General features: G+C 37.6%; 1 protein-coding gene across 3 annotated transcripts in view; it reads right to left on the bottom strand.

The window, feature by feature from the left end:
• Window positions 1-10,486, bottom strand: part of LOC107752588 (disco-interacting protein 2 homolog A-like) — a 142,001-nt gene that overhangs the window by 12,014 nt on the left and 119,501 nt on the right. For all 3 annotated transcript variants that reach the window (XM_016568600.1, XM_016568601.1, XM_016568602.1), the window contains 18 exons: window positions 8,688-8,798; window positions 8,016-8,139; window positions 7,798-7,907; window positions 7,267-7,369; window positions 6,825-6,889; window positions 6,574-6,667; window positions 5,144-5,263; window positions 4,916-5,030; window positions 4,538-4,677; window positions 3,788-3,924; window positions 3,111-3,191; window positions 2,863-2,990; window positions 2,664-2,778; window positions 2,110-2,317; window positions 1,912-2,012; window positions 1,019-1,099; window positions 801-924; window positions 580-701 (listed from right to left, as the gene is read on the bottom strand). In XM_016568600.1, coding sequence (XP_016424086.1) covers window positions 580-701; window positions 801-924; window positions 1,019-1,099; window positions 1,912-2,012; window positions 2,110-2,317; window positions 2,664-2,778; window positions 2,863-2,990; window positions 3,111-3,191; window positions 3,788-3,924; window positions 4,538-4,677; window positions 4,916-5,030; window positions 5,144-5,263; window positions 6,574-6,667; window positions 6,825-6,889; window positions 7,267-7,369; window positions 7,798-7,907; window positions 8,016-8,139; window positions 8,688-8,798 — 2,079 coding nt within the window. The remainder of the gene's footprint in view (window positions 1-579; window positions 702-800; window positions 925-1,018; window positions 1,100-1,911; window positions 2,013-2,109; window positions 2,318-2,663; window positions 2,779-2,862; window positions 2,991-3,110; window positions 3,192-3,787; window positions 3,925-4,537; window positions 4,678-4,915; window positions 5,031-5,143; window positions 5,264-6,573; window positions 6,668-6,824; window positions 6,890-7,266; window positions 7,370-7,797; window positions 7,908-8,015; window positions 8,140-8,687; window positions 8,799-10,486) is intronic.

Genomic DNA, 10,486 nt, shown 5'->3' with positions numbered 1-10,486 from the left:
AGAATATGGACATTATAGTCACCATTAATGACAATAATCTTGGTATTTTGATATAAAAAGTTCGACCACTTGGTAAAATAAATAAATTGCAAAAATTACCTGAGTGAGAAAAGCTTTAGAATTATTTGTTTTCTATGACACTTAATTTGATATTTAATAAAAAATCAATAAAAAAACAACACCATACGAGTACGTTTCAGTTAGTTAACATTAGTTAATGCATTAGGTATCATGAACTAACAATGAGCAACAATTTTTAAAGCATTTATTAATCTAGGTTAATGTTAACTTATAAACACACAGCAAAAATGATTTTCTTATTTAATATTTTTGTTTTGTTTCCCAGTACAAATATATATATATATATATATATATATGTTGTAAAAAAAAAACTTTGTTAGTTCATGATTCCTAATGAATATTAACAAAAGTAATATTATTGTTAAGGTGTTAACCATAAAATTATATAAAATACAATAATACAGACTGGTCACAAGGATGAGCTAGTGTTTCTGTTTATTGGCTAGGGAAGCAAGGCCATGGTAAACAGCATGTCCTGCATTCAGAGATTAAAGTTACCTCAACAATCATTTTAACGGTTGGTAGGGTTGTGGTTAAGTTCTGTGGGTGTGGAGGCCTGACGGTGACTGGAACACAGCCGGCGTACAGACAGCCATAGAAAGTGGCGATCAGATCAATACCTGCAAAGTAGAAAGACAGAGAAGTATTGAGCCCCACAAAACATGAGAGCTGAACACCCTTTATTAGACCACAGTAATATAAGTCTCTTTCTATCTTACCAGGAGGATAAACGAGTGCTACATGGTCTCCAGTATTAAGTCGGCCTCTTTCCATCAGCGCTACTGCCACACGCTCTGCCCGCTTGTGCAACTGTACACAGGAGGCTGTGTTGGCCACAGTGCCCTGAAAAATAAAAAAGACATAAGATGACAGTAAATATACACAATCTGACTCTGAATACTATGTTTCCTGGGCTAAGGGATGATGAGTTTTGTACCTTGGCATTGAGCAGCAGAAATAGAGGGTGATCTGGAGTGGCCTGAGCTCTCCACTGCAGAACATCTTGCATATACAGGAACTACAAGAGGAGAGACGATACATTCAGACAACAGTATACTTCAAGATGAAGCAGTGTGATAAAGAAGTGCACTTAATTGTATTGAATGTGCACTTGTAGTGTACTTCAAATGTTAGAAGTGAATTGTACTTGCAGATATTATAATATTAATGAAATTAAAATCCTTCAAGAAAGCACACTTTCATGACTGTGTTTCTTAACACACTTAAGTACACTTTTAAAAAGTGCACTTTGATGTCAAATTAAAAGTTTGACCTGAATCATATTTTAATAATCTTTTGTTGTACTTTAAAGTACACTTATTTTGATGTGTTGACTAACATACTAAAGCCCATGTAAAGTACTTAATTATAATTTATCTGTAGTGTGTTATTCAATACTACATTTAAAGTTAATATATTTTAAATAATGTGCAATTAAAATATATTTATGACATTTAAGTATATTGTATTTTACCATAAATGCTTTACAGTACATTCAGCAGTACTTTAACCATATTTCAAAGACTATGGTATTAATTATGAAATTACGTATAAAGTACTTACGTCTTACTTAAGTGGGTCAAACAAGCACTCTAAATTTCAGCTACTTGCATTTAATAAAAATTGTAACTATAATACATTTTCATTTAAATACAATTAACATGCAGTTAAGTGTCCGAAAACTTACATTCAGTTCACTTTTAAGTATATTCTTTTAAAAGCTATTATTTCCATAATAATTACTCTTTTTTTAAAAGCATGCTAAAGTGTACTTCTTTTTCACCACTGACCTATGTGGTTTGAGAGAGTGAAAATGGGATTGATCTTTACCTGATCATTGTCTTCCAGCTGTGAAACATCTCTCCCACAGGCCTGTGCAATCCTCTTTCCTGCCACTAGGTTTCCGACTATCATGGAAGCAGGACCCACCTCTGAAACAATAGAGACAACAGGTCATGTGATATGCAAAATATACCACACCGATCAAAACAATGAAAAGCAACCACCCAACACACACACAGGACTCACCTGTACCCGGCTGCTTCTGTCTAGGTTTGGGAAGGTTGGTGACGCAGGTATGAGGACACATGAGGACGTTGCAGGGGTGCAGAGCTCCCTCTAGGAAGCGCTGTTTGGTCTCTGTGATGTGGATGCCGCCCAGAGGAGCTTTGGGTAGTGTGTTAGCTGGCACCAGAGCCAGACAGTACACTCCCACCTGATGGATGCTGTCGATAGCCTAAGAGTGAGACAGAAAGTGGTTAAGAATATATGCATGGGTGTGTGTGTGAGTACTGTTTTGCGCACATTATAAGTAAAAGCTTCGGACACACCTACTCATTCTTTATTATAACTATTTTTGAATTTTTGAAAAAAAAAAAAGTAATCTGTAAAATATTATAGAATTCATGTTAAAAATGCAACATATAAATACAGGAATGTTATTTTTCCTTTATACAAGTTGTTGCATTTTCAAAACTGAAGTATGACCCACATGAACTGCACAAATTGCTACATTTTCAAATACATTTATTTCAAGCATGGATACCATAGCTTCTACTTTTTGTGTGCATATGTGTGTTCACCTGCAGCACACGACTCATCCACTGGAAGCTGTCCTCCTCTGAACCGTCTGGTCTCTGTTCTGCCACCACAACAATGCGTTCATCATGCAGCACTGATACAGAGAAAACCGCAATCCTGAAAGAGAACAGAGATGCAACCTTCAGTCTGAGCAGAGATGCACACTCATCTCAAGTCAAGAGTAAATGGCAGTTGAATTACCTTCCTCTGTACACAAACTTCATGGGCTCCACGGCCAGTGCTGTGGCCACCACATCATCTGCGTTATGTCTCCGTCCACTCACCACCATCAGTCCGTCCATCTTTCCCACCACAAACACCAGATTATCCTGAAACACAAGAAACAAACCCAATCCAAAAAAGATGAACCCCGCATGTTGATATATAAGACATGGAAGAGTTATGCAGCTTCAAAAAGGATAGTTTTGGCTTCAGACAACTGAACCCACCGGCCCGATGAAGCCCAGGAGAGATGTGCGTGTGAAGGGTCTGTCACCGATGGGAGCTCCTGATGATGTGACTGGAATGGTCTGAAAGTAAGCAATACAACTGATAAATTTCAGTCGAGTTTACAATGTTATCAAGTCCTTATTTTAATTAATTTTGATGATAGCACATAACTCTAAAAGCTTTGCAGTGATGACTAGTGGTGTTTGATTTGTGAACTCTATAGTTATCATTCATTATTATTTATGCTTTTTTCTATATCTTTTATAAAGTTATGCCAGAAGCTGACAAAATAATATAATTGATCTATATTGTTGTAGGGAAAATGCTAATGATGTCTTTCTAGAGTCACTTAGTTGATTTCAATAAAGTATAATAATAAGACTACCAGTCGGAAATTAATGTTTTTAACGAGTGAATAATTCAACGACTCACTCAAAAAGATGCACAATACACAAACTGGTGTATAATGTAACCTACAGAAATCCCACTGAATGAATCAGAATGAATCTTTGACAGGTTCGAAGATTTGAGACACCGAAGTTAATCAAAATCGCTACCACTAGGGCTGCAAGTTTAACTGGAATCAAGATATTTGAAAGTCAAATATTGACTGAACATTTTAAGGCCAACACTAAATGTTTAAATATCCTTGGACCTTTTGTTTCTCCACACTAACCTCAAAAACATTCTTGGCCATGCCTGGCAGACCATAGTAGGAGATTCCTGTACTGCTGGAGCTCATACAGATTTCTCCAACCTCATCCATTCGACACAGGTACGGCGTGCCTTCAACCTGGATCACGCACACCAGCGCTGCACACACACACACACACAAACAGAGATGCATAGACAGTACATTAGTCCCCAAGAGAAATTCAAAATTCAAAATAATAGAATGTTAAACAAAGTGCTAAAAAGTAAAGCATTTATATACAGAGTTCTGGCATTAAACTCTAGATGGCGCAGTCCGATAGGTCTAACTCAATCTGACCTAATGACATCATTATCACATTGCACAGCTGATTGGTTCTCTCCTGTATCGGTAGCCAGGGTCACCATACTTTGCCACACGTCACGTCACTTTTATTTTTTATTTTTTTAATATATTATTAATACATGCGGTTCACATGGTTATTTCATGTATGTTATATTTGCAGCAGCAATATTTCTTACATGCTCACAGCAGCATGTTGTGGATGTATTGGCAGCAGCAAGTCTTGGTACTTGCTCTGCCGAAGCAGCAGCGTAGCAGATCTATTCCGCCAAGACCAAATATATTAACATTGTCATGTACATTACCATGCCAATCCCTCCGAGAGTAGTCATGACAGAACTACAGTTCATCCATCACACTATTCATTCACTCAAAACGGTTCATCAGTCTATGGATCAGTCCATCCATCAGTGAGAGTAAAGCAGGTCTCACCTCCAGGCATGACCTGTCCTACATCCTGGACAGTGAGCACAGAGAGCTTCTCCTCTGTGTCTACTCGAATCACCCCATAACTCAGACCACTCATGGACAGCACTGCCTTCCCCGGAGGAGGAACGCCCATCTCTGGAGGCCTGAAGACATACAAACACAGTCATTCAACATGGATTTGAGTTTTCTTTGGAATAGGATACCGCCATATGCAAATTCAAATGCAAATCCATTTACATTTCTGAGATGACAACTGGACTGCATTACATAATAAACATTAAAAAAGTAAGCAGTGTTCAGTGCATACTGTGCAGTATGCATGCAGTACAATAATAGTGGGTAAGTAGTCTTGTTGAAGTTGCTGAAATGTCATCAGTGTACCTGCGGATGGCGACGGTCATGGCCTCAGAGGAACTTGCACATGGGCAGATCACCTCTGGCCGCAGCCCACGGGCCTGAAAGACGTTGAGGAAGGCATCGCAGGACGAAATAGACCCTGCATTTCAATATACACAACATAAACAATGTTCTGGTGACAGTTCAGGATGTGTTCCATTCCATTTGAATTTATGATTGTTGTCAGATTGTTCTGTTTAAGTGTATACTCACATGGGTTAGCTCCATCAGCAACGATGAGCATGCGGAGAGAACTAAGACTGATGTCTCTCTGATCCCTCTGGGCTAAAAGTGACCAGTGCATGTCCCTGGATTTCACCACTGCTACACGCGCTGTTTGAAAAACACAGGACATGTAAATATGCAAACAGTCAGACAGCAGTTAATCGGTGTCCTGACACCACACCGGCAACTATTATTTTCTACTAACATTAGATGACAGGGCCTAAATGTATAATTCAGGTCACGGTCAGCATTTCATCTGCTACATTAAACAATATAGTAACAGCTATGATGTGAAATAGACGTTTACTGTCCATATAGAGACCAACTATTAACCTTAAAATTATGTCAGTGTGCAAAATCTGCAGAAAAATGTCTTGTTAGATATTTTCCTCTTTTTAAAAGGTTTCTCTCAAAATTAACACTTGTTCACAATGCTCTGTATGCAGAAAATATAAAATAATGTGGAAAAAAAGCTTTTAATCCAGTAAAAAGTATTTTATAAATAGGTTTTTACTGTGAAAAGTTCACAACTCTTCTTTCTGTAGTTACATCATTACACCTGTATGTGGCAAACGTCTTGTATGAGTCTTTTTTTTAATATTACGAATTAATCTTCATACCACAGATAATCTGAAGGAATTTTAAGAAATATACAGTACACTACTGTCCAAAATTTGAGGTCGGTGGATTTTTCAAATATTTTTGAAAGAAGTCTCTTATGCTCACCAAGACTGCATTTATTTGATCAAAAATACAGTAAAAACAGTAATATTGTGAATTATTATTACAATTTAAAATAACTGTTTTCTATTTGAATATATTGTAAACTACAATTTATTCCTATGATGGCAAATCTGAATTTTCAACATCATTACTCCAGTCTTCAGTGTCTCATGATGCTTAAGAAATCATTCTAATATGCCGATTTGCTGTTCAAGAAACATTTCTTATTATTACCAATGTTAAAAACAGGTGTGCTGCTTAATATTTTTGTGGAAACTATGGTGCATTTTTTTCATGATTCTCTAATGAACAGAACAAACAGAAAAAGCATTTATTTAAAATAGAAATCTAGACGACAAATGTTGGCAAAATTGATTCATTTCAAACCAGATGCAAATTCTTTATCGAACAGGTTTCCACTTCAACTCACTTAACATCCCTTTTTTTTCGTAAGAATCCAGAAAATGTGTCTGGAATCAACTCTTGGAATTGAGTCTATAAAGAGCCTCTAATCTGAAGAAAAAATGCAGTTAACTGCAATGACCTGTTAACAATTTTATTTTTATTTTTTTACATCACATGAACAACTACATCTCAAATCAGTTCATTTGGTTTATCCACATGTAAGTGGTCATAGCTCTATGTTAAAAGATCATGACACACACAGGCAGTCTGACTTTAGGCAGTACACTCACCTTTATAGGTGTGGACTTTCTGGATCCAGGAGAGAGGGTTGACCTTCATCAGCGAGTACGGGATGCTGATCACGTGCATGCGGTTCATCACACTCTGAACACACATCACCATGACGGCGGTTGCCAAGGACATAGATTAAGAAAGCAAAAGACAGCTGGATGAGTGCAAGGGGATCTAACTCCTTATCCATGTGTATGAGTGTATGTGAATGTTTCACACCAGATGTCAACCACATGTGTGTCTGACTTACCGTGAGGACCCCGTGCCACAGACCAGCGTCTCGTTTGAAGTCCAAAACATTTGTTATAATTTCACCTATACAAGTTAATAAAAACACAGAAAACATTTTGAGGTGGATAATGCAAAAAGTATTTACAAGAAATGATGTGGTGTATGTGACAGCAGCAAGTAAAACATCATAAATCATATCAAAACAACTTTTGAACAATCTTTTGTTGTGTAGATCTTAGTTACCCCTGAAAACAATTACATTTGCAATCAAATTCCGTTTTAAAGGTGTATACAGAGGCAGAAGAATAGGGTAAGAGTGTCTTTACTGCAGTAGCTGCTCTGTGTGGAGTGTTAAGGGTTTGTGAGCAGTTATTTAGAGATTGGAAGTAGGACACTCTAGACCTGCAGTGGCCGGTCTCTGAAGAGCCTGTGTGTGATACGTGTAAGTCACACACACTCACCCTCTGTGTAGCCACAGGCCTGTGTGAGCGCATGACAGTGAGCCAACATAGCAGAGTGAGAAACTGTGATGCCCATAGTGCTGCCCTCCTTACTGGTCTTATACTGTGTACAGAAAGAGAGACTTAGAGTTAGAGAGATGGATGGATAGATGAACGGATGGACAGACAGGAGGATGGACAGATAGATACATAGATGGACAGAGACAGATAGGTGGATGGATGGATGGACAGACAGACAGATGGCTAGGTAGATGGATGAATAGACAGACAGACATTTAGATAAATAGATAGATGGACGGATGGATGGAGACAGACAGACAGACAGATAGATAGATAGAAAGATAGATGGATAGATGGATAGATGGATGGACAGACAGACATTTAGAAAGATAGATGGACGGATGGATGGAGACAGAGATAGATAAATAGATAGATAGATAGATAGATAGATAGATAGATAGATAGATCTATCCATCTATTGGTCATTATGGCAAAATAAACATTATCCCGTTAAGTTAGTGCGGTTCTGACCTCTATGTATGCGATCTCATTGCTAGTGTCTCTTATTGGAGGATGCCAGTCCTTAGGAGGCTTTACAACATGCTTTCCATCAGTAACGAACCACAGCAGTCGAGGCCAGCCTGTAAAAACACACACACACACACACACACACACACACATTATACCCGAGGCTAAAATACAGCACCACTAAATAAAGATGAAGTAACTGGTTTGCGTGAATCACCCACCCTTAAAAGTGACAACTTCTCCGGTCTGTGCTTTGGGCAGGCCCTTCTGACAGGCATCAGTGGTCAGGGCCAGAGTGACCCCACAGCTGCCCAACAGAAACCCCACCTGCTGACTGCCTGCATCCTGATGAGAGGAGACACAGACAGTCATCAATACAACACTGATCTGCAGTCCACTCACTCCCTCTCTGTCTTTCATCTGACGGTCTGCAATAACAGTCTCAACAACACAACACTAAGGCAACGTGTGTTTTTGTGTCCTTCATTTTAAAGGATTAGCCGTCTCCAGCAGGAACATCAGCTCTATTAATCAAACCGAACACGCTTCAAAGCAGCACAGAGACAGCTAATGAAACCTTTAGACAGGAGGCATTCAGGTCATTTGCAGAAGAGAAAAACCCAAGGTCTGAGTGACTGGTTATTCATACATGCTCACATACTCACAGTACCAGTGTATACTGACATCTTCAAGAAAACAGCACTTATCTTTTGACTACCAGTATATTATTTATGCCCATACCATACAGTGTTTTGAGTTTTGGAAATCCAAAGGATAATGATGTGATGTCAGGACATCAGGGTGTCGTATTGTGTCTTTTCCTGTAGGGGGCTCTATTGTGATTGAAATCTGTGAGAGTGTCATCTGTGTGCTGGTGTAATGCTGATTAATACCTTTCGAGTGAGTGGCACCTCTATGGGCACAGGCACCAGCTCCGCCAGGAGGCATCCATAAAATGCCACCATAAACATCACAGGATCATTGTTGGGGAACACAAGAGCAACCTGCAGAGATAAACACAATAGATTTATAGGTTAACTACATTAAATGTAGTTAAATGATAAATATCTTGTGTTAATGTTGTTTACTGCTACTGTTTTTGTTTTACTTCTTTTATTCTGGGCCTGTTACACCTAGTATTAACATCCATCGCTTGGGTATAATTATGTGTTAAGTATAACTAAGTATTATTTCAGTGTTAGTATTAATATTAATTAAAAAAATAATGAATTAGCTTTTATTTTAAAATTTTCAGTTTCCATTTTAATTTTTTGTAATTTTGTGCTTTTGTCATTTTATTCTTTATTATTATTTTCTAATATTTCTATTTAGCTTAAATTTATTTTATTATAATTTTTTACTTCAGTTTTAGTTTTTTTTTTTTTCACTTAGTTGGCAAGACAACATTTCTAATTTTCATTTATGTTTTAATCTCGGTTAAGTTTTTTTTAATGTAATATTTATATTTTATTATATTTCAGATTTTTTTCAATTAACAAAAACAATTTTTTATACTTTTTACAAATGTTTAGCTTTAGTTAACCATAACAACACTGTAACAACTAAAATGTACTTCTTACCAAGCAAACGAAAGTGAAGTTTCAGTCAGAATTATTTTGCCTCAATCACGAAAATGTTTCATTTAAATTACATTTTTATCAAAGCCAAAAATGGCAAAACTAAAGCTGTATTTCAAATGGTTTGGGTTAATTCAGTGCATCATCTGGGTATTTAAAGTGCACTTTTTCTTGTTCAGTGTGAACATACTACTCACACTATTTATATTACAAAATACACTCTCAGAAAAAAAGATACAGAAGCGGTACCTTTGTACCTTTTTTACCCCTAACGAGTGCATATTAGTACCTAAATGGTACATTAACACCACAGTAACAACTTTTGTACCTTTTTTTTCTGTGTAGCTTAGAATAGTGCATAACTATACAGCTAGAATATGATATCATGGTAACATGCTATGTCTTTGATCAAATGGGATCTTGCATGACAGCACCAAAAACCTTTAAAAACCTTGTTTTGGTGCACTGACTGTGTGTTGGGACAGTCCTTTACTGTCTGGGGCACATCTTCTCTGACCACCTCTGAAAATGATTGGAGTGATTGTTCACAAAACTATATTTAGCAGTGTTCACTTGTAATTGGTTAAGACGAGACGGACAGTTAAAGGGTTAGTTCACCCAAAAATGAAAATTAGGCTGCGTTTTACTCACCCCCGATGCATCCTGGTTGTATATGACTTTCTTCTTTCAGACGAATCCAGTCGGAGTTATATAAAAAATTGTCTTTGATCTTTCAAGCTCTATCGTTGCACTCAGCGGGTGTTGCATTGCATCAGACCAAAAGAAGTTAAATAAAAAGCGCCCATCCTTAATAAAAAGTGTCTCACACGGCTCCGGGGGGTGAACAAAGGCCTCCTGTAGCGAATCGATGCGTTTTTGTAAGAAAAATATCCATATTCAAAACGTAATAATCACTTGAATCTAGCTTGCGCTCACTGTTGTAAAACGGAAGCAGTTCCGGGGAATTACGTATGAGGTCAGCTTTGCGCATGCAAAAGAAGTGACGCACGCGGAGAGATCGAAACAAAACAACGGTCACTAATTAGAAGTACAAAACGAAGTAAGGAAACTTTGCTTCTTTTGATCCTGTAAACAAACGTTGGTTTTCACGAGAC

Source organism: Sinocyclocheilus rhinocerous, unplaced genomic scaffold (assembly GCF_001515625.1).
Source record: "Sinocyclocheilus rhinocerous isolate Xijiao unplaced genomic scaffold, SAMN03320098_v1.1 scaffold1222, whole genome shotgun sequence".
NCBI classification, from domain to species: Eukaryota; Metazoa; Chordata; class Actinopteri; order Cypriniformes; family Cyprinidae; genus Sinocyclocheilus; species Sinocyclocheilus rhinocerous.
This window is presented reverse-complemented; position numbering and strand designations above follow the sequence as displayed.